This window comes from Muntiacus reevesi, chromosome 3, assembly GCF_963930625.1.
Source record: "Muntiacus reevesi chromosome 3, mMunRee1.1, whole genome shotgun sequence".
In the NCBI taxonomy this organism is placed as follows: domain Eukaryota; kingdom Metazoa; phylum Chordata; class Mammalia; order Artiodactyla; family Cervidae; genus Muntiacus; species Muntiacus reevesi.
The window spans coordinates 140,616,404-140,641,071 of record NC_089251.1 but is presented as its reverse complement, the minus strand read 5'-3'; the positions used below and the strand labels follow the sequence as shown (position 1 = coordinate 140,641,071).

The 24,668-nt window shown below is 42.3% G+C and overlaps 1 protein-coding gene across 3 annotated transcripts in view; it reads right to left on the bottom strand.

Annotated features, from left to right (window-relative positions):
- KLF7 (KLF transcription factor 7) overlaps positions 1–24,668 on the bottom strand; it is a 103,553-nt gene that overhangs the window by 10,317 nt on the left and 68,568 nt on the right. For 2 of the 3 annotated variants that reach the window (XM_065930719.1, XM_065930721.1), the window contains one exon: positions 112–235. In XM_065930719.1, coding sequence (XP_065786791.1) covers positions 112–235 — 124 coding nt within the window. Of the gene's footprint in view, positions 1–111; positions 236–17,785; positions 18,711–24,668 lie in introns of those variants that run through there. The other variant, XM_065930720.1, reaches the window with a different exon arrangement.

Sequence of the window (24,668 nt, the reverse complement as noted above, 5' to 3'; positions counted from 1 at the left end):
TTCGAGAGAGGCTTGCGAGGAAGCCAGGAGCACACGACCACGCCACCCTCCCACCCACTTCACCATCTCCCTTCCCCTCCCGCCAGCGGCTGCGTTTCTGCGTTTCTTTACCTGTCGCAGTGGTTGCATTTAAAGGGCTTTGCACCTGTGTGTTTCCTGTAGTGCCTTGTAAGCTCATCGCTTCGTGCAAAACGCCACTCACACCCTTCCCATGAGCACTTATAAGGCTTCTCACCTGCAAGGAGAGATGGAATGACCATGGTCAGTAACAGGAACAAAATGATCTGGGTCTGTTACCTACTCTTCAGTCTTGGAAAAGGGCTATAAAATCATTCCTGAAAGGCTAAATTTCCTAACAGAGTGTGTCAGATTTTTTTTTTTTAAGCCTCTTAGTGCTTTTGTTGTTGTTATTTTTTTTTAACCTTCAAAAGTGGTTTCACAAGATCTTCAAATCTAGAGCTGTCATTTCAGTTCCCAGAGTCAAAGCATTTCCTTTGACTGGAGAGGGATCAATTTTTATTTATTTTCTATCCTCTGGAGCACTCTGACCCCCCACACTCCAAGCAGAAAGGAAATGTGCTATTTTCATCAGAACCACAAATGCTTCTAATTCTATTTTTCTCCAGAACCTAGAGTAATTTACCATTTCAGCCTTTTTAGGCTTCTCCCCTCTCTTCCCTCCTACCACAAAGTGTAGCCAGGCAGCTGACTGACAAGGCAAAGAGCTCAGGGCTCCCAGAACCTCAGTTCCTTCCAGTAAATGTGAGTGGATGGACAGTGATGAGGAAAGGCTACAATTTGAGCGTAAAACAACAACAACAAAAAAACACTTAACGATTCCTGGTATTTATGTAAAATATAGTCGCAAAAGTCCCATTTAAGAAGATCATCACTTAACGACTTCAGCGCATTCATATTCGAGACCGATACACACTGTTACAAAATATTTTTAAAGTCAATTTGTAGAGCAAGGTTTCAGCCATGTTGAAGCTGCTTAGAAGCATGAAATCCAAGCTCTGTGCTCAAGTGACCTTTTTGCTCAGTAAATACAGATGGAGGAATATGGGAGAGAAAGTACATGACTTTTCCTAAGACCTTTTTTTTTTAACCCATCAACGTCTGTCGCCAAACATGACAAATATTTACCCTTCCAACTGTATGGTGGGCTGGTTCTAATAAGAAGAAAACTGATCTTTGAAATCATGAGTTACTGAGCCCTGTCACTGACAGGCTGGTTAGCATAGAGGTCAACAGTTCTCTGAAGCCAACTTTCCTAAGTTCAACTTTTGGTTCTGCCCTTAACTATCTATCCTTGGGCAAGATGATAAACGTCTCTGAGCCTCTGTCTTCTTTTACAGATAATATGGGATAGTATGGGATGGTATGTACCCCAAAGGGAGAGGATAAATCAATGTACACATGCACTATATATTTATCAGAACAATGCCTGGCATAGATATGATTAACCTAACTGGTAAATGATATAAAATGCCAAACCCGAAATCTCCAGATACAGAAGTGCCAGAGTAGTATGGCGGCCCCACTATTTCTCCATTTTTAATAGCTCAACCTTCACTAGGCAGCAGTTAGGGGACCTTGCCCAGATACTATACTTGACCCACTTTCTTCTTTCCACCTTTCTCCTTCCCTTTAAACCTAACTACAAAGTGCTCACAATTCTTTATTTGTATCACCTAGAATGGAACCAAACAGGATTGAAAATTTCATTTCATTAAATCGGTGCCCTAGTGAGCTGCTGCTCTGTAAGACCCATGGAGAAGAGGAATGAGAAATACAGGTATCTCTTTTCAACTGAACGAAGAGGACACGAAGGAGGGCCAGAGGCACAGGAGGAAACCCATTCAGTTTTGGAAACCAGAAAAAAAACAAAATCACTAAGTGGTGTTAAAAGTTCACCTTCTGGATCCTTACAGCCACAATTTTAGAAAAGTGTGCCTGCTGCAGAGAGAGAAGGTGAAGCGTGATGGGGTCAGGTCAGCTTCGGAGTTAGCACAGCTGGGGTCTTATTCTGTTCGTTACAGACGCCCGGCCTCAGGGTCCCCGTCTGTCAAGTGGGGGTGAGATTCCTGTGTCTATGGTGAGGCTGACGTAAGGCGTTGTGTATCAGGCATTTCTGGAGCCTGGAGCAAGGTAAATGGTTAGCTAATCTGAATGCCCATCCCTCCCCATTCGCCTGTATTCTCAGAGGCGGCTGAAGAGACAGGTCTAAGTGGTGGTCAATACAAACTTCCAGGACTCGGGCTCCAGCATGCTGAGCCTGGAATCACTCTGGGCAACCTAAATTTTGAAAAATGGGAGAGTCTTTTTAAGTCTGAAGTGTTATCTCAGTATAGTGATGGAGAATGGACCGGAAAGACCATGTCCTTTAGATCTGCTCTGTATGAGGGGATCTTAAAGGGGAACTAAGAGACCCCCAGTTGGAGAGAGGAGTACCAGAGAGGCCTGTTGGCATCATTTATTTAATGCTATTGATCACCCATGAGCCTCTGTGACTGCAGGGCAATCTGGCAAACACAACAACAAGAAATGGAGACTGAAGCACCAAAGACTTCAGAATTCCAAGTGCCCCTTACTCCCAAAGGCCTTCACGTACAAGTAACGTTGGAGGGTCCTGGAACCTTGGGGACCTAACACACCTCAAAAGCAACGAGGCCTCTGGAGATGCCACGACATTCTGCAGCAACAAGCAGAGACATCCAGTCCCCAAAATCAATCCCACAATCGAACAGGCCCGTCCATCATAGGCAACCACACTCTGAAGGACACAGGAAGGACAGGGACAAAATGGAGATTAAAGTGGATGTCTTTGGGTTTTGTTTTTTTTTTAATTTCTAAGTGTTTGCTTCTTCCCTTGCTGAATTTTTTAAAACTAGTTTCGTTCTGTTTTATGCTGACAAATAATGTCAAGGATTTAGTTATTTCCCAGAAAATAATGTGGATGCTCTGTTAATTCCTGGCACAAACCAAGCGCCCTCTCCCCAGTAGCTATTTCACAGCATCCTTCCAGTGGCTGTGTCCCTGTTGCAGCTGCAAAGACAGAAACTACACGCAGCTGGACTTGGCTCTGAATCGTGTCACCTAACATTCTCTCCTGCTTCAGCAGGTGCTACACAGAACAACACTGAGGACAAGCCCCTCTGCCCTGCCAGTTTAGCCAAGTTATGCTATAGTGATTCGTCAAGCTATTTTTCCAATGTCTGATCAATTAACCCACAAGTTGCCATTTCTGCAAAGAGTCATAAAAAATTTAAAATAACCAGGAAAGAACTCAACCAAATGAAGGAGTATTGCCTGAAACAGGGGGAGTTCAGAAATCAGAGGGACAGGAAAAATAGAATGGGGAATACAATTTCACGTTTAAAGCTCACTAATGCTGCAGGGCATGAATTCATGCTTCCCCACAAAATGGCCTCTGAAATGCAATGTGGTCCAAAGCAGAGTGGCCTTTTATTCAGTTTTTTACAGAGTAACTCTCTCTACATCAGGATCATCACATTTGGTTGATCAAAAAATACTGTCACCATTGCCTTCTGAACATGCACCTCCAATACATGTAGATTAATCCACAAATTATATAAATGTACTAATGTCCTAAAACATTCAGTTCAGTTCAGTCACTCAGTTGGGTCCGACTCTTTGTGACCCCATGAACCGCAGCACACCAGGCTTCCCTGTCCATCACCAACTCACGTTATAAAACATACACGCAATATAGAAATTTAAAAGAATTAGGGTCATTTAAATATAAACAGGGGCTTCCCCGGTGGCACAGCAGTAAAGAATCTGCCTGTAATGAAGGAGACGCAGGTTCGATCCCTGGGTTGGGAAGATTCCCTGGAGAAGGAAATGGCAACCTACCCTAGAAACTCACCTGGAGAATTCGTGGATGGAGGAACATGGTAGGTTAGAGTCCATGGGGTCACAAGGAGCTGGAAATGACTAAGCAACTAACCCCCTTGCCCCACACACAAATATAAACAGAAGTTATTAAATTTTCTTCCTGCATTCAAAATGACACAGTGTTGCACAACTGTGAGGCCATGGCCCTACAGGGTAAATGAGAAGATCTTAGTTCCATGTTCACTGGTGTCTGTGCTTCCAGCCTTGGTCCCTACAGTCTATTCTCCCTGCAGCAGTCAGAAGAACCCTTTGAAAATATAAACTGGAGCATGCATGTCCCTTACAGGAGACTTTAATCTTTCTATTTCCATATAATTATTTTCTTTAACACCCTCTGGGATTTCATTTTATGCATTGAAAAACATTTATTCTGCAGAGGGTTCCACAGGCTTCACCAGACTGCTAAAGAAGTTCATGACTCAAAAAAGGTTAAGAAGAAATTAAAATGTAAATGTTCCAGTGGTTTCCTACTGCTCTTAGGATAGAAGTCAAAAGCTTGTAAGGTCCTGTTGTATAGAATGCCCATGATCCGCCCTGACCAACTCGACGACTCAGGCCTACATGACTGCTCCCGCCTTGGGGCTTTTGCACTTGCCCCCTGCTCTGCCCAGAATGCTGCTGCCCCCTCACTGCCGTCAGGTCAATGCTCAACTGTCTCCACTTCAGAGAGATCTACCCTCGGGCATTCTCTGTTGAGCAGCAGCAGATTCTGTCTTCTGCTGGGACCACTCAGTTGCAACAGACTTTATTTTGGGGGGCTCCAAAATCACTGCAGATGGTGACTGCAGCCATGAAATTAAAAGACGCTTGCTCCTTGGAAGAAAAGTTATGACCAATCTAGACAGCACATTAAAAAGCAGAGATATTACTCTGCCAACAAAGGTCTGTCGAGTCAAAGCTATGGTTTTTCCAGTGGTCATGTATGGATGTGAGAGTTGGACTATAAAGAAAACTGAGTGCTGAAGAATTGATGCTTTTGAATTGTGGTGTTGGAGAAGACTCTTGAGAGTCCCTTGGACTGCAAGGAGATCCAACCAGTCCATCCTAAAGGAAATCAGTCCTGAATATTCATTGCAAAGACTGATGCTGAAGCTGAAACTTCAATACTTTGGCCACCTGATGCAAAGAATCGACTCATCTGAAAAGACCCTGATGCTGGGAAAGATTGAAGGAGGGAAGAGAAGGGGATGACAGAGGATGAGATAGTTGGATGGCATCACCGACTCAATGGACAGGAGTTTGAGTAAACTCCAGGAGTTAGCGATGGACAGGGAGGCTTCGTGTGCTGTGGTCCATGGGGCCGCAAAGAGTTGGACACGACTGAGCGACTGAACTGAACTGAATCGTTTTGAAATGAGATTGCATATTGTTTGTGTGCAGTACTGTCTGCTTCCCCTAGGAGAGTATAAGCTTCACGCAGGCATCTCTTTGGTTCGTTGTGATACCAACTGTACCAAAGCGGGGCCTGGCTCAACCCTGTAGAACACACTGCATGAATGAAGCATCCTTTTGGATTTGCAACAAAGACCCAAGTCCACACAGAGGAGCAGGACAGTCTAAGCGATCTCAGTCTCTCTCTACGTTCTGACCTGACTTAAGAGCAGAAAATGATTGCTGGCTTGTTTAAACCCAGTCTTACCTCTGTGTCAGGGACCACAGTGTGAAACCTACAATGGATTAAGTATTCCTTCACCATCATAGATCACTCCCCACTTCTTCCCTATCCACCTGAGCCTAAAAAAGGAGTATCCTGAAAATCTTCCTGTAACCTTCAACACACACCTGGGATCAGTCTCCTGAGCAACATCTCCTCTGGGAAACCACGTGCGTCATTTTACAGAATTCATTTGTAAAGGTTCTCACTGAAGATGAGTTTGGGAGAGCGTAAGTGATATGTCAAATGTATTGCACTATACATTTGCCTTTAAGACAAAGACTGTAGCGTGAAGTATGAACAGGTGTCAGAATCTTGCACTAAAAATCTCTTGAAAATAGACATTGCTAACGCAAATTTTCTGCATTCATTTCCTGATCTGAAAAATTTCAAGTTCCTAATCCAATTCCTGAGGACACTAGGACCTTGACGTACCCAGGTTTCAGTTAAAACTAATTTCATCTATTTACTTTTCTTTAAAAAAAAAATGTAGCTACTAGATTTCTATTGTCTGGGCATGTTAGGGTCCTAGTCCCCTTAGGACTTGGATTAGGAATTTGTAATTCTGCCGATCAGGAAATAGAAAAGCAAAATGGAAAGCAGGAAGAATACTCTGTAATGGGTTTATATTGCTACTGAGTACATCTAGAGGGAACCAGCAAAGACCTATCAACTGCTTTCACATCACACTCAGCAGCACTAGAGAATTTAAGCTACCTGGGGAATAAAGACATTGAGAGAGAAAATGTCACTACGCTTTCTTAACATTGGAAAAAGAGTAACCAGTAAACATCACTCCATAGTTGCAATTCCTTCTCAGGCGGTATCTGCTACAACAAGAAAATACTGCAAGTTCTTAACTCTGCTTTGGAAAATTGTCTCAGAGATCCTCTTAGATTCCAAATGAATCTTAAATACTTTCTTTAGGTGATTGATGGAAAAATGAGACAAAGACTTTATTTTCCATAATTTGAAAAGCATTTATAATGACTACATAAAATAAAACACATACTCTTTTATTTATGCTATATGTTGATTCTTTTCATTCATTAATCACTTGCTCATCCAAAAGGCCAAATAGATGCTATCACCCGAGTTACTGAATTTACAAAACGCACTAGTCACTTTACAAAGCACGCAAACATTTACTCTATTTTTTTAAAATTTTGAAACAACTAATAAAATAAAAACTGGCCTAGGTTATGTTAACTCCTCATCGCTTGGCGTGCATGTGTCCTTAGTTGCTTCTGTTGTGTCTGACTTTTTGCAACCCCTTGGACTGTAGCCCATCAGGCTCCTCTGTCCATGGGATTCTCCAGACAAGAATACTGGAGTGGGTTGCCATACCCTCCTCCAGGGGATCTTCCCAACCCAGGGATCGAACCTGCAACTCATGTCTCCTGCATTGGCAGGTGGGTTCTTTACCTCTAGTGCCACCTGGGAAGCCCCTTCATTGCCTGGATCACCACCTTAAAACAGTTGTTTAAAAATCTATAATCTAGAATTTAAACTTTATGTCCTTAAGTAGGTATAGCTCCTATTTTAGAATGTGGAGAGAGGTGAGAAAGGCTTTTGATTTAATCCCACAACTGTTGACAACTGTGGTATCCAGTGCAGTAGTTACGAATCACATATGGCTGTGAGCACTTAAAGTGAGCCTAATGCAACTAAAGAACTGAACTTTTAATTTAGCTTAATTTTAATTAAAATTTAAAAACTGAAGCAATGTAAAGAATATTTTACACTTTTGTTTTGGTTAGATAATGTATATTATTAAAATTATTATCGGTATTTCTATTTACTTCTTAAAAATGTGATTATTAGAAAAATTTAAATCACATATATAGCTTACATATATTTCTATTTTGGACAGTACAGGTTAAAATATATCTTCCATGTGGAATTCCCACCATTAATTCAAGTGTAAGGGCTCATCCTTTCTAAACTCTTCCCAATGCCCAGCCCCAAAGCTACATTACTACCCTGCTTTCCAAATTCACAAACCCTAACATGCATCATCTCCAAAACACTTCATCTCTGTTCACGTGTGAGCAGGTCAAGTTAAATAATGAAACTTCTGATCTAACTCACTGATGGTGAAAATACCATCAACCTCTTCGGTGTGACAATCTGGATGCAACCAATCTTAATTGTTGATTCTATTAATAAGATGCACCAAACAATGACAATGTTGGAGATTAAAGTGAAAAAGTCTCAGCATTAAAGGAGTTCCCAGGTTGGGAAACCCCACGTGTACACACAAATAATACAAACCCAATGTGTCTGATAAACGCCTGTGTGTGGATGTGTGGAGGAGACCATCCCTAAGACTCTCTAGGACCATCAGGGTAGGCATCCCTTGATGTCTCAGTGAAACCTGAATCACTGGTTTGGTGGAGAAAAATGGACTAGGCATCCAAAAAACAGATTCTTCTAATTCTGGCTTTGCTACGTAACAGCAATATGGCCTGTAGAGTCAGTTAACTTCTTCATCCCGATTTACTGTCCTTAACTGTGTGGAAAATATATTTTACAAGATCTGTCCTGCTTCCCTTGTCATTATGAAGATTCAGTGGAATCCACTACATAGAAGTGATTGGTCAAGTACAAAGTCCCAGATGGATAAAAGGTTTTGATGATGATGGCGATATCAAAAGGGAATTCACAGATGTGCAGGAGGCCAGGGAAGTCCATGGGACAGAGACCACTGTCACTTCTGTGCAAGGCAGGGGCACAAGGGCTCCTCCACGAGACCTACGCTGGAGCCCAGGCATCGCACCGAACCACTCCTCAGACCCACCAAGCTTTGTGAAACACAGCCAGGAAATACACAGGATGAAACAAATCTTTGGGGACAGATTCCATTTTAATAAATGCTAACTTCTTCCCAGGTGGTGCTGGTGGGTAAGGATCACCTGCCGATGCAGGAGACTTAAGAGACTTGGGTTCAGTCTCTGGGTGGAGAAGATCCCCTGGGAAAGTGAATGGCGACCCACTCCAAATATTCTTGCCTGAAGAATCCCACGGACAGAGGAGCATGGTGGGCTACAGTCCGTGGGGTCACAAAGGGTCCGACACAAATGAGCAGCTAACACACTTTTTCCAAGACATTCCTTTTGGAGGTGAACTGTTAGATTCTTGGTGAATCTGTTTGAAATGCTGAAGGAAGAGTGAATTGGTCATGAAACTGGCAACCAACACAGATGCTGAAGCAAGTACAGCTCTTAGCAATTAGAATTTTTGCAAGTGTGCAACCTGTGACTCCAATATAAGTATTTTTAGATACTGCAGCATGTTTCCCATAGCTCAGTTGGTAAAGAATCCGCCTGCACTGCAGGAGACCTTGGTTTAATTCCTGGGACAGGAAGATCTGCCAGAGAAGGGATAGGGTACCCGCTCCAGTATTCTTGGGCTTCCCTTGTGGCTCAGCTGGTAAAGAATCTGCCTGCAATGCGGGAGACCTGGGTTCGATCCCTGGGCTGGGAAGATCCCCTGGAGAAGGGAAAGGCTACCCACTCCAGTATTCTGGCCTGGAGAATTCAGTCCATGAGGTCCCAAAGAGTCAGACATGACTGAGCCACTTTCACTTTCCCCTAAGACTAGGGATATCATGCTATTCTCAAAGTCAAATTGATTTTTTTTAATTTCATCAAAATGTGTATAGTATTCTAATATTTTCAGTGAGGTACAATTAATTCCGTTCCCCCAACAAAACAAAAACAAACTCCTGCAACTCTTAAGAGAATAATTCTCATACGATTATAAACTCACTTAAAAATTTAGACCTCAACACTCATACCTTAAATTATACGTGCTCAAGCTTTAAAACAAGTCGTTTCTCAGATTTTACTCATGGGGATCTAAACTATTTCCTGGCAACGTGGTTAATGTTTTCTGTATTTTTTTCTTATTTTGCTTTGATTCTCACTGGTTTAATTTGGTTGTTATTGCCCAATATTAATTTTAAAAAATAGTTTTGTCAGCTTTTTAAGGATAAATTCAAAGAAAGTTTAATACCAATTTGGAAATTGAAGTACATTTTAGTGATTACCAAAGTTACAACAAAGTTAAAAGCTAGATAGAAATTAGATTTGAAAAGTTGTTAAAACATTTGTCTCTTTCTGTGTCACCATAACTACACCATGTGAATTATTTGAAACTAATTCATAGGACATTTCTTCCATTAAGCAATAAAGATATTACTCTGTAAATCAAGTTCCCACAATTCAATGTGATATTTAGGTAGGAATTTGATTAAGACCTATGAATTTCAAACTCATGGCCAATCTTCAATTTTTGCATTCAAATATAAAGATAGCATGATTGCAAAGGATATATGCAGAAACAGTCTATTACTACAACCATGGCTATTCATTTTTTAATCATTTAAAAAATTTTAATTTTAAAAATGACAAGGAAAACAGTGTAACTTTAGCCACAAGCAACATGTTCCAAGCTTAACTAACATGAAAAGTATCACCAGGTCACTGTAAGAGTAACAATATCTCTAATATAAGAGTGTGCCCTTCAGAAGCAAACCAACATAGAACAGGACCTACCCCTTCCCCCCAAAGATCCAGTATGCTTCAGAGGCTGGGAACTCAGGTGTAAAACTTCAAGTGAAAATCGGCAGGAATTTATTCTTCTTGCATGGAGGGAAGTAGTAAGAAAAAGAGTACTGTGGAGCACAGAGTTTTGAAGGAGAGTAGACCTGATATTGGGGAGGATTTGGGGGAGCCTGAGGACAGTGGGAGAGGAGAGGATTGTGTATCTGGGAGTCATGGCAAAATTAGAGATATGGAGGTCCAGTACCAGTGTGTAGGGAGGGGAGGCTAAAACACATCTGGCCAGATCCCAGACACATGGCAGTCATACTGTCTTAGAAAAACTGTAATTTTCTTTTTTTCCTAATGAAAAATTAGATAATATAAGCTCAAAACACTTACTATTAAGAGTACAGAATTAATTTTCTGCTACACAGGTGGTATACATGAAAAGAGAGGAACCAGTGGTATAGAAAACCCGTAAAAGTGGATAATCCAAAAACCATGTTAGATCCGACTTTGGTAATTATCTAAAGACTAGTGTCAGCATCTTGAATTTGTTCTGATTAAGCTAATGCAATCATTAATTGTTATTCCCTAATGTAGACGGTAGAGCTGGTAGAGAAGTGGTCTAAGCAAATCAATACTTGATAAGGTAATTTGCCTTAAATCAATAAACAAAAAGGTAACTTTATCAATCCTCAAAAAGCCCAAATTTGATCATTTACATACAGATGAAGGAGATATGGGCCCTCCCCTGGACCAGTTACCATTCAAGTTGAATAGATATGAATCCAATTTCCTAGAGATTTTGAGTCAAGATTTAAAACATCAATTTGTCTATATAACTTAACTCCCTTTCAAGATTAACCCCAGTTTTTTTTTCCAGAGACTGAATTTTCCCACTAGATAAGGCATCCCAAATATACACCTTATCCAGGTATGAAGTTTAAGAAAAGACTAACACAAAAGGAAAATATTAGTTTCTTATTTTGACAACTGATAACCTAAATAAGATGCTCTTCAAATACCACTGCCTGGATTTAAGAAGAAATGTCCACAAAACCGTCTGACTTCCTTTTCTACCCTCATCTATCCACTACACCCTTCCACAAACCCCTCACTCTCCAACATCCCCAAGCAGCCCTCCCCAGCCCATCCTGCTTACTGGGATGCCTTCTACTCAGGATGTGTCTGTCTTCTACACATCACCCCAGCTCAAGCATTTCTCCCCCTCAGAAACCTATAGCTTTGTCTGAGTTTTCATTCTCTGGCCACTTTTTGCTATTTCCTGTAGATATTTATCTTTTTACCCCTTGATCGTTTGCCCTACTTTTCCCTACCCACATTACATGGAAATTGCTTTTAAAGCAGCAACCTCCAACTCAATAAATTCAACTGAGTATCCAATGTGCGTCTGAGTACAGGGCTGGATGCTTTCTCACCTGCCTCTTCGTCATCACCCACTGTCCAGCACCAGTTCAGGCACTTGATATGCACTCAGTATGACACCTGATAATGAATGGGTCAGTGATCGGTCAGAAATCAACAGTAACATTCTGTCTTCCCGATGAACAAACCCTAATATGCATTGTTTCCAACACACCTCATCTCTGTTTGCAGGTGAGCAGGCAAAGTCAAACAGCAAGACTTCTGGTCTAACTCACTAATGGTGAAAAATACCGTTGGCCTCTTCAGTGTGACAACATGGATCTAACCAATATTAATTCCTGATTTTAATATGCAGCGAGCAATGAAAATTCTGGAGATTAAAGCAGCAAGGATCTCTGTGTCAGAAGAGTTCCCAGGTGGGGAAGTCCTACAAGTGCACACAAATGACACAACATCCGATGTGTCTGATCAGTGTGTGGATGTGTGGAAAAGGTCAGCCCCAAGACTCTGCAGAGCCACCGGGGAAGGCTTCCCAGAAAAGAGACGTCTCACTGAAACTTGAAGGATGTCAGGAACAAGGGCAGTAGGCATTTCAGGGAGCAGGAACAGGAGGTGCAAAGCGCCAGAGACGAGGAACAGAGGGTTGTCACAGCTGAGGTGAAGGATGAGGATATGGAGAATTGCAAGAATGGCCTGGAGTGGAGATAAGAACCACGCCCTTCGGGGCCTTGATGACACACCACCACCCCCTCTCAGGAGGCTGACAGAGCCTCCTCTGACGTGCGGCAACGAGGACCTCACAAAGCACCTTCTCAGGGAAGTGATTCTATGCCAGCTCTGATAGAGGTGCGCACCCCTTCCTCTCTGCTCCTGTAACTTCTTTTAGAAGAGGCTTATTTTACTACTTGAGTGATTTGTTTACATGCTGCAGCTTCACAGACTAGCCTCTTCAAGGGCAGAGGCTGGGTTTATTCCCCTTAGTATTTCCAAGACTTAGAACACTGGAGACATTCCACACACTCTTGATGAATTCGACTGAACAAACATGCATCCTATGACTAGTCCTTATTCAAACCTTCCTTCAAAACTCTGAAACCTAGATCCTCCTACACTCTCTTTCTGTTGCTCTGTAGTAGGAATTAGGAAGAAAACACAATGACTGAAGCTACCCATGGAGTCTATATTAACACACACACACACACACACACACACACACACACACACAAAACCACCTCCCTTCAAATCTGCAAACAATTCAGCACAAACATATTGACACCCACATATGTAAAAACACCCCCACACAATCTGTCAGCCTATATACCCCTAACCTCAAACAGTCTTAATTTTGTCTGTGCTAAACCCATAGCTACAAAATACTTTTCATTCTCCTACTAAATTTTCATCCTGGGACAAAAATGTCAATGCAATGTGACTTTATACTTTGGAAAGGAAAAATGTGCAAGAATATTAAGATGAGGTTAATTTGACCCTACAGGCTTACTATCTCAAAGTTATTCATTTCCCAGTCACTTCATATTATGCCAATAATGCAATATTGTCATAAAATGCAAAATGTAAATTAAATTTCCATTCAGAACTTCTGGCATATCACAGGAACCTAGTTTTCCTGCAGTTATTTGGATTGTGCAATGTGCCACAAACTAAAATGCACTAGGATTTTTTTTCTTACCCTATTATACATTTAGAAATTCTGAACTCAAGTGCTTCATGCTTAAATGTCTTTAAAAGAGACTATTCTTAAGACTAAGGGCAGAACAGCAATAGACAGTTGTCCTTCTATATTCATTCTCCCCTTTTTTATAATAAGAGACTCCCCAGATTTTAGCTGGGCTCCTTGCCACCTAGAATGAGGATTCCATTTCCCAACTTCTTTGCAGTTGCATGTCGACATATAACTAAGTTCTGGCTGGTGAGATGTGAGTGGGAGTGACAAGTGCCACCCCATGTTGTACTTTAAAGGTTGGGACATCCTTTCCCCTTCCCACTTTCCAAATAGTTGCATGAAAACTAGATGCCCGAAAAAAAAAAAAGAAAACTAGATGCCCGGATAGCAGGCCTGGGAAGAGCCATCTTGAATTGCATGGATATTGGCTATTCCTCGAGGGCAGAAACCCCAGGGGTGGGGATCAACAGGACAGAAGGAATCTGGGCTTTTGACTGCTTCTCCAAAAACACCTGTCTGGGAGCCTGGTCTCTTATGTGAAAGAGAAAAAATCTTCCATCTTCTTTAAATCTGTTAGCTTGGGTCTCTGTCACAGACAGTTTCATTTATTTTCTTATTAATTCAAAGGGTAACAGAAACCAATGAATGAAAATGATACATGCCCAAATGGAAAACCTGCAGTACAAACTTTATTTTACATCTCAATCTCGCTTTTTTTTTTTAATTCAGAAAGGTTTTTTTTTTTGTTTGTTTAATTCGGAACTTCTGAAAATGGAGTATCATGCTTGCAAGTACAGTTTAGTGTAAAATACGCACATAACACACTTACACACACATACATGATTTGTGATCAGGAGACCTGGGTTCTAACCAGACTCTTCCTACTTACTATTTCATCTTAGAAAGTTACACACTCTCACTTTCTTCCTCTGCCAAATGGGGCTAATTTCTTTGGTGTTGGCCTCACAGGATTACTATGAAGTCTGAGACAGATGACGTCTGGGCGAGTGCTTTTGTATACTATAAAACACCATGGAAACAAAGTTATTATTAAAATATTCCCAAATAAACTTCCCTCTTTATGCAAGGTGGCTCATACCAATGCTGAGTGCCCAGACATACCATCCTGGTAAGTAAAAGGCCAGCAATCACCACTTTCTACCTAAGATGGTTAGAGTTCAGTGTTATAGTATTACAAGCAGACCACCTCCTAGGGCTAGTCTTTCTTTTAATGATCAGAGATATCACCCGAAGCCCCCACTTCTCCACTGGTACTGTGTCATTGATTAGAAAGACAAAGTGTTTGGACCAAAGAGCAAAACTTTTAATAGAAAAATAGCTCATAGTCCATATACCACTAATACATGGTATACATTTCACCATGTGTCACATCTCATCCACTGAAATATGTTCAACGTTTTCTACTGGATATATGCGTCGCAGAGTCAAACCCTGATGAGATGTCTCTATTTCCCTTCCTCATATATATATACATATATATATAGTAGAGAACCAAGTGAGAGAGGAAAAAAACACAAAATGTTTGTATATACAGACAGACAATAAATGTATCTTCCCTGAGAAAACATCTTGAATGATCACCCTAAGCCAAGACTTGTGGCCCAATTCTATCAATCCTCAATTGATGATGATGGTTTAAAAATCCTGGGGAAACAGGCTATTGGCTAATATTTACTGAGCACTCATTAGGTGTTGTCACTTCGAGGCACTAACGGCTATTCTCTCCTTTAATCCTCTCAACAGCCCTATGAGATACAGGCCATTATCCTCCCCCATCTTATAGATGAGAAACTGAAAGTCTAAGAAATTAAGCCCAAGTTCACCAGCTTAAAAGTGGCACAGATTTAAACCCAGGCAATCTCACCTTCAGAGTCCACATGATAGCTTCTATCTCACTCTGCCTCTTATTTAAATGTCAACAATAAAAATAAATGTTCATATTCCTTTTGGAAATATTTTCTGATAAAATAAATCTTTCAACTGGAAAGAATGTCACAAATCTTTAGAGGCACCCACACAATAGCTGTTCCAGCTATTTTTAAAGGAATAAATGAAGGAATATTATCTATTGAAACTAGAAGCCAGGGGTGCGAACTACCCCTCGCTCACCCCTGTCAGGTCCCATGGCCTCAACTTTAGCTCATATAACGCCACTGCTCACTGCAGGACCTCTGTGTGGGACAGGCAGTCAAAGCTGATACCACATGTCAGCTGTACCAGTGGTTTTCCATTTCATTCCCTTCACTTTCCCCAAAAAAGCATCAGTTTAGCCCTAGATAAACCAAAATGGAAAACCCTAAGGCCAATGACAAGGGAGGACTTCATTCTTAACCCACACCTCTGACTTTCTGAAGACCCTGCAGGTTCAAAGATAGACTGAAGAAGGCTCCACGTTGGGCTAGTTCCCCAAACGCTTACCTTCTGGCACACCTCCCACATCTAGCCTGGAAAGCCAAAGACAGGTATCTGGAGTGTGAGTCCAGCAGGCAGAGGGCGACACAATGGGAAGAGAGAATCAGGCAGCGGCCAGACCGCTTGGTTCAATTTGGAAGCCACTTATCCCATCTGGCTCCTGAGCATCCGAAATGTGAGCAATCTGAATAAAAACCGCTCTAAATGTAATATACATGCTGGCTATCAAAGACTTACTATGGAAAGAAATGTAAAGTGTTCATTAATAAATGTGAATATTGATGACATGTGGAAATTAAAGACTAGTACTAAAATTAATTAGTATAGTTAATTACTTTTTAAATAAAGTACATGTGGCCTGTATTACGTATTTCTAACGGACAGTGGTCTCATACACCACGTTTAAGAATCTGGACAGGATCCTGAAAACAACGGCAGCCATGGTGAGCTGCTAAGCAGAGGCATAGAGCACAATCAGATTTGAATCTTTAAAATATCACCCTGGCTACAAAATGGAGAATGGGCTGCAGAGGGAAATGAGATGATGAGAGAGACCCTCTTGGATGTTCTACAACCATCTGGGAGAGAGAAGATGGTGGCTGGAACATGGATGGCACTACTCCTAGCAGCAGAGAGGCAGAAAGCTGAACAAATAAAAAGCATAGTTAGAAAGTAGTGCCAACAAGCTATAGAAAACGACTGAATAAGGGGGAAACAAAAGGTTGTGGACAGGGATGCTTCCCAAGGCTCTGCTATGAATAGAGTGGGTGGGCCATTTGGTACCACCCTCTAGTAATTATACACCCAAGAAAAAACGGCCCATCCAGTTATCCCAGGGCCTCAGCGTTCTGTCTGCATGAAGTTCCCTCTGCAGGAGGCATGAATCATGGATGCTCTGAGTACTTGGGAACTAGTGCATGCTGTTCCAAAGTGCTTTCCTTCTGAAGAGCTCCCAGAAGAAGTAACTCAAGATTCTGCCAAGACAAGAATCACTTGGGAAAGCTGTAGGAAACGATGATAATTGCTGCTAAGATCAGGAAATGGGCTGAATGCAGAGCAAACGGGATGGACTGCAGCGGAGGTGGGGGGGGGAGGGGTGGTGGTTTGCTCCTGTGCCCCTTCCCGGCTTCTTTCCTAGAAAACCCTGCAGAATATTGCAGGAGAATGGGCTCCGGAGTCAGACTCTGCCTCAGAATTCAGCTCAGCCCCTCACTAGTTGGGTACCCCGGGCTCTCCCAGGCTTCTGTTTCTCATCCCTTCGATGGGAAAATCACCACCCACCCTGGGAAGGTTCAGGGTGATTTGATTTGCACAGGCGTGCCCCAAACTGGGGCTGGGACCTCCCCTCTTTTCTCCTCTCCTCCAACACACTCAACACCCGCCATCCCCAGACCTGTCTTCACCTCTCACAGATGAAAGCATGACACCATCTCAAGAAAAGCTGAAGAAAAGCTGGGCTGGGTGTTTTGGCATTAATCTCCCAGAGCGCCCAGCACTGAGCCAGGCTGCCAGGCCACGTGCGGGACACTCCTCTCAGAGCAAGCATCAGCGTGAATAATTAAGGCGAAGCTCTGCTTATCAAAATAAATGAACAAAGGATGCCTCTGACATAGCAGCCACTTTTTTTTTTTTTTTTTTTTGGTTGTTTTAGGAGACCATTTTTTCTCAGTTACTGCTCCTTCCAGTTTGATCATCTTCAGAGTCCTCCCTATCAATTTGGGTGAATTAGCAAGCTTCTCCTCCATACAGAGCTGCAGCCATAAATCACCGATATGAGTATGTGTAAAATTATATAGCATGGGGCCCAGTGTAATAATAAACACATTTATATTTTATAACTGCTGTTTTCTCCACGCTCGAACCAGTTCACTGCCTGGGCCCCAGGGGCCGGCAAACACCACTATCTCCCCCCCACACACACCCCCCCACGCCTCGTGGGAAGCGTTCCGGCTTTGTGTGCTGGTCTCAGACCCACAATCTGCCAAATGCCAGCCGGCTCCTCTTTGTGCCACGGTGGGGGGAAGGAATCAGACCCGCTCCCGGCCCTGTGTGCAGCACAGCGGAGACACAAATGAGCAGGTGACCTTTCAAACCGTGTCAAAACGGGTCCTTGACCCAGAGACCTCAAAACTTCAGTGGTTTCACTGTCTAAATCAGCCAAGTGAAAAGACCCATGTTTGCACAATATGATTGTGTTTACACAAAGGTTTAACGCCTCAATAGAGCAAAAGCTGTTCAGTTAATTTTAATTATTGCTTTATTCTTCTCACAACAGATTAAAAAAAAAATGTTTAACAGTGAGCTCGTTGTAATTGATCCTGCAAACTTGGTGCCTATGGCTCTCCTAACTCGGCAACGACAGCAGTGGGAAAGAGGCATGAAAGGTTTTCCTTAGTTGAAAGGATTATTTCCAGTCCCTGTCACTGCTTATTTACCATTCTTTGTGGAGAAGATGGACACCAAGGAAAATCACAAAAAAAATTCAAGATCTGATTGTGGGGGAGTGGAAAAACACACATGAGTTAGAAAGCTTGCCAATGCTTAGCGGCAAATTCTAAGTAAGCAGGAGATGCATATTAAGTGAGGATGAGGGCCCTGCCAGTTCTAATGATTTATTAGCTTAATTCTTTGGCAGGTAGAATAAATAGAAGGGGGAAGTAAATCTGAAAATATAAAGATGCTCAGGAACCCAGGATCAGACAAAGGAAAACGGACAGCCAAACAATCCTCTAAAAGCAGAGCCCTCCGGGGTCACACGTGTTGTTCCCTCCGGGGTCGCGTGTGTTGTTCCCGCTACCTTCCAGGAATTTGTCTTTCAGTGTTGAAACCATTTCATTCTTCAGATCTCCGGAAGACAATGCAAGTGCCTGTCACTCGGAGGTTCCTGTAGATCCTTAAGGCAGAATGCTAGAAAGCAGCTATTCTTCTCCACCACGTGCTCTCCTGAATACAGAGGGAAGATCGTTGCACACAGCAGCAGAATCTTCACCTGTGTTGGGATCTCTGCTGACTAGGGGATTTCTAATTCCTGTATCGACCATGAGTTTTTTTCCTTAAGGTATTTTACACATCCATAAACATCCTCCAAAAAGTGTGGCCAAGAAAAAAGAGATAAACAGAATTATTTTTAACTCTACGAGGATCATACAAATAAAATGAGAGCGCAAATTATTTGTTCAAACTCCCCAAGCAAAGCCCTGATACGCCTAAGACAGCAACGTGCAACCTACACACCAAGACCTATCCACTCATAGCTTCTCCCACCTCTTCTCTAAGGCACCTCCACTTGGATTTTCCAGTTTAGTAAGGAAAGAGGACTGCTAAAGTGCATTCTTTTAAGGGATTGGAGAGAAGTTCCTATTTATGATTTACTTCTCTCTTCAAATTTTCTTAAATATGCAAGGGTATTAGTACTAAGCTATCATCTCGAGAATCAATGCCTTGCATTTGTTGGGTTCTTCAAAACTAGCTTTATTTCTTAAAATAGAAAAAAAAAAAAAAAACCAACCCAAAAACCAAGATCAAAGATCGTTAAGTTCAATCAAGACCGAATACCTATATTCAGCAGATATAGGTAATTCACTAGATAAGACAATCATTCAGTTTTGTTAACTATTCTAAACTTGTCATATAGGATCCAAGATAGCAACTCATCAGTTATTAAGCATATGTGTGAGACAAGGATGGTTAAAGTATTAAGCCATTTACTTTGCTGAACAACTAAACCTCTTTATATTCTGTCTGAATTTAGTCCCTTCCCTCTAGCCCCACAAAAAGCTTGATTTCCAAAGAACAAATAGAATGGGGTACGCACTAGGCTTCATCACAGAAATCTTTGAAAAATCATTCTCAGAGCCACAGTTTCCTCATCTATAAAATGGGAATGAGAACACCTCACAGGTGAATGAGGGTTAAATAAAATGAGGTAAGTGAAAGCACTGGGTGAGCTACGACGATCAGTGTAAGTGATATCTTACTGCTCACTTCCTTGGATAAAGCAATCAAGTGCAGGCAACCATTCCCAGGTTTGGTCCCCACCTGCCTTCATCATTTCCAATCTGGGTAGGAATGTCTCAGCCTACCCTTTCTTTAGCACATCTGCTCTGGGGAGCTGACTAAATAACCATTGCCTCTTCAGGTCATCAAGATAAATCTTACTAATTCCCTACTGAACCTAAAACTAAGGTCCGATAACAACTGTGATCCAAAACATGGCACTCACCGTGACCCCAGGAGGCTAGCTCACTAATCGCAATCTCTCCAAGTGGCAAGGGATAAGCTAATCTGTGTGAAAGACACAGATGTCACGTCTTCCCTACAGCCACATTCACATGTATGAGAGGAATAATGTCAGCAGTATTATCTCCAAACAGCAAGGACAATGCCACACAATTATAATAGCATATTGTCCATTGTATCTGGGGATGACACGTCTGACAATGTTATTTTCTATGCATGTGAATGCAGCTGAAAGGGCCAATGCATAATTCACGTCTCCTGACAAAATGCAAGCCTGAAGTATGTGTCCATTAGATAATGCCACTTCAAATCCTTTTACCTCAGGTCGCACCTTTCTCCCTGAGAACTCAAAATGCCTCACGGTACATTCCTCATGGTACTTTCCTCACGGTACTGGTGTGAACCCAACAGTGAATGATAGGAAATGCACTGAGATAGACCACACCAGTGCAATACAGTTTCCCCAGTAAAATTCTGGTCTACTTTCTGACTAAAAATATTTATTCTCAGCCCTAACAATCAACCTTCTCTTTGACAATAAGGAAGCAATTGTTACAATTTGGCGAGACTGCTGTACATGAGAGGACGGGTAGAGAACTATAGTTAGTGCCTGCTCAGATGGACCCACTTCCTGGCTAAAAGCCTCTCTCCCACCTACCAGCCTGGCAGCCCATGTGATTTAAATCCCTGCCTCAGCAAAATCTCAAATTATTACAGGTCAGAAGCCTTCAGCAAGAAGGGAGGGGATGTTGCCTGTGAGCAGCTTCAATAATTAATGTTAATTTAAGGAAGTTAAGCATTGGGTAGAGGTGGAAAGACTTTTCTCATAGTGTAAGGGGGGAGGGGCGACAGCACATCTTCTAAGACCCAAAAGAAATAATTATACAACAGTCATATTTAGTCGATTTTTAAAAGAACACAAGAGGGGGCCTTCCTGACAGACCAGTGGTCAGGGCTTCGCCTTCCAATGCAGAGGGTGCAAATTCGATCCCGGCTGGGAAGCTAAGATCGCACATGCCTCTCAGTCGAAAAACTAAAACACCAAACAGAAGCAATATTTTAACAAATTCAATCAAGACTTTAAAAAATGGTCCACATTAAAAAAAAAAAAAAAAGCACAAAAGGGAAGGCAAGACCTGGTCAGTAATCTTAAAAGGATGAAGAAATATTTTGCAAGTGGTGCAGAGGAGCCCAAAGAGAAGAAGCAAAGGCCAGTTAACATTGCATGAGGCCAGGATTTCTCAATCTCAGTCCTGTGGACACTTGGGGCCCAGTGAGGGTCGGCGGTGGAAGCTCTCCTGTGTACAGAACTGCGCTGTGTAGTGGACTGACCAGCATCCCTGCCCTCCACTTACCAGAAGCCAGTAGCAACTCCCTCCTCCTCGAAGATGTGAAAACCCAAAGTATCTCCAGACACCGTCCAATGTCTCCAGAGGGGGGAAATGGGCCCAAGTTGAGAATCACAGCATTAAGCAACTAATGATCTCATATTTGGGGACAGTGGCTGGGCTGAAAGGTTTGTTCTCACACACAATGGCCGGCCACTTTTAGAGTTTCCTACGTGCTCAGCTGCGTCTGACTCTTTGAGACCCTTGGCCTGTGGCCCACCAGGCTCAGGCAGACTACTGGAGTGGGTTGCCATTTTCTACTTCAGGGGATTTTCCCGATCCAGGGATGGAACCTGCCTCTCTTGAGTCTCCTTCACTGTGGGCAGATCCTTTGCCACACTGCACCACCTTGGAAGCAAACCACTGAAGAGAAGGTCCCAGTATCCACCCTTGAACAGTCACGGGACTTTCATGTTCCTGCCGGAACCTCATTAGCTTCTCAAGTTCATGGAGGGTTAGGGAAGGCCGGCCAAGTGGGTCAGCTCCTGTGGTGAGGAGGCAGCCATGTGAGGCAGTGGGCACCGGATGTCCAGCTGAAGGGTGGAGGGGAGCTGACACCAGCTCTGCCACCCAAGTACAGGTTGCACCTGCTCCATGGAAGGGCACCTTTTTCTGATGTGCACAAAAGCAAGATCTGGGACAGCAGCAGCCCTGCTGGGTGACTAGCAGCCACTGGATCCTCTTCTCCAGGTCTGTCAACTGATGCACCTCATACAGGAAGCAGTAATATTGTATGCAGACGAGAATTAGCAAAGCAGGGGTGTTTTGAGATTGAGGAGAATGCAAAGTTTGAAACAGCTTTGTGGAATATCTCCTTCCCTCAACCCCCAAAGCATGCTTACGTGTGTTGGTATGTGTGTGTGTGCGCTAAGTCGCTTCAGTCGTGTCCAACTCTGTGCGACCCCATGGACTGCAACCCTCCAGGCTCCTCTGTCTACAGGATTCTTCAGGCAAGAATACTGGAGTGGGTTGCCATGCCCTCCTCCAGGGATCCTCCTGACCTACGGATCGAACCCACATCTCCTATATCTGCTGCACTGGAGTTGGATTCTTTACCCGCTGAGCCATGGGGGAAGCCCTAAGAACTATGAACACTGCACTCTCCTCTCCATTATCCTTGAGTGAGGCCTTCTACCTATTTTAAGGATAATTTGAGCAGAAATGATTCCATAGATTCTGGTCTGATCTACTAGTGACAGGGTTGCTGCTCAGAATAGAGCTTCTCCTGCTTCACTCTCAACAGTGGAGGGTAGATCTCATTAGTATGGGAAGCCAGTACCAGCCATTAGCGCCGAGTAAGAGTTGCCTCTGCTAACTATTTCTGTGCACAGTCACACAACATGCTCTGAGTTTTCTCAATAAAACAGCTCCTTCCCAGAGGGACAAAGTTGCCTCTTCAAGGGGCCTCAATTTACATACACTTTCTCAACCATTTAAAGTGAAACCTCCTTGAAGCATCGCTTCACTTCTGAAGAATCTTCCTTCCCACACTTCCAGGGAAAATTTCAATAATGATGAAATAGAAACCTCTACTTAGCTAGGAAATGCAGTGATATGGAAAGTAATTACACTTTAAAAAAAAAATCACAAAACTGACTCTAGGTTTACTTTGCCCCACATTTGTTTGTTTCCTATAAGGAAAGAAAAATAAGGTATGCAAACATATTTATTTCTATGTAGATGTAATGTATCAGCAAAAAGCACTTAGAACATGTGCTGCACACATCAGACGAATGATACCCATAATGGAAAAGTCATGGGTCTAGAACCTTCTCTCTACTCCTTCTTCATGAATAAAACAGTTGGGAAAATCCTATAGTTGCTTTCAGTCCATTTGATTTCTTACTTTATACTCTGTGTGATATCAAGAAGAATGGCTATAAAAAATTTGGTCCATTTAAGAGATAAAATGGCACTCTCCTTAAGATGTTAAAGATGCAGCTTTGTTACTAAGTTAGGAAAGTTCATGTTTGCACAAATTCTATTAGTGCCCATATCAACTATAGATGTATAATGACTTGCCAGTTCTTTCTTAAGAAGATCAAATCCATCATTGAAGTAATAAGTCTTCAAATGTCTTATTTCTTTTAAACGATATTCAAAAGGTAAGCAGAAGAAAGACTTCAAGATTCTAATGTGTTTTCAGAGCAAAAGGATTTAGTTGAGAAAGCAAGCTGAGGGGACGCAGGTGCCAGACACTGTGTAGAATTTGCACTTATGCTTCATTAATTGCCAGCATATCTTTCTTTCCCTTTTTCCTCCCTTCCCCCCATTAAATCCCTTTGGAAAACAGCAGAGCAGCAGGCCCAGACTGGTACCCAGCAGCAACACCAGGAGCAGAAGTAGCCAATTAGCCTCCAGAATACAAAGAGGGAGAAAAAAATTGATGCAGTTACCTAGCAACCAGAAGGAGCAGAAACAGCTGTGTAGCAGGCCCAGGCTGGTACCCAGGCAGAAAAAGGATAGCCAATTAGCACACTGTATTTAATGCTGATGTGGTTTCCTAGTAACAGGCTGTACAAGTCTGTCTGTTGCATTTTCTCCCTCCTTTCCTCACATTTTCCTCAATCATGCACAGTATTACTATTTGCCCTAATTACTGTTTCTCCACTGCTTCAAGCAGCCATTATTTTGTCCCCAGAGAAATTGGAAGAACTCAGAAAAAAATCTTCTGTAATGACAGTATTTAGTTTCAAATTCAGATTAGCTGTAAGCCTTGAGACACTAAACAACAACAACAAAGAACGAAAAAAACAAAAAAGCCAGCAAATCGCCTTCTGCCTAAACTCTTAAGTAACCTATGGTACCTTTTCTTCATGCTAATATTTACATGTGAGTGAAGCAAAAGACATTTAATAATGCATACCGTCATTCTGCCACACACTACATTTTCGAATAGGTTGAATCCTCTGTGTACTTGGAATTTATTCATATTGATTTTCTGACACTCTCTCCTGAGCATGAGGAACATAAAATGTCTTATTACCTATATCAGAGAAGGGAGATGTATCTTTTGTTGCTCTTTTTAAAATACCGATACTGGTTTCAATAAGCTCATGACCAACTGAGAATTCGACATGTGGAATCATTCTTTCCTTGCTACAATAGAAGGGGAGTACAGATGAAGAGTGTGTATACCGCAGTAAGGGGATTCAAACACCATGTGTAGGTTCATAATCACACTAATGAATTCCAGTGAGGTGATGTGAAACCACATGAACATACAAAATGAAGACAGAAAGTGTTTAAACATGCCTTCTGCAGCACTATTCTAAAATATTTTCTACTGCATGCTGCGCTTCTTATAAACCAGGACATGTAGTGGCATCAACCATTTTCCTGGGTTTTAGTCATCAGGGCACAGTTTATGTGAGTCTACATTTTATTTAAGGCATCCATTAGACTCCTAGACC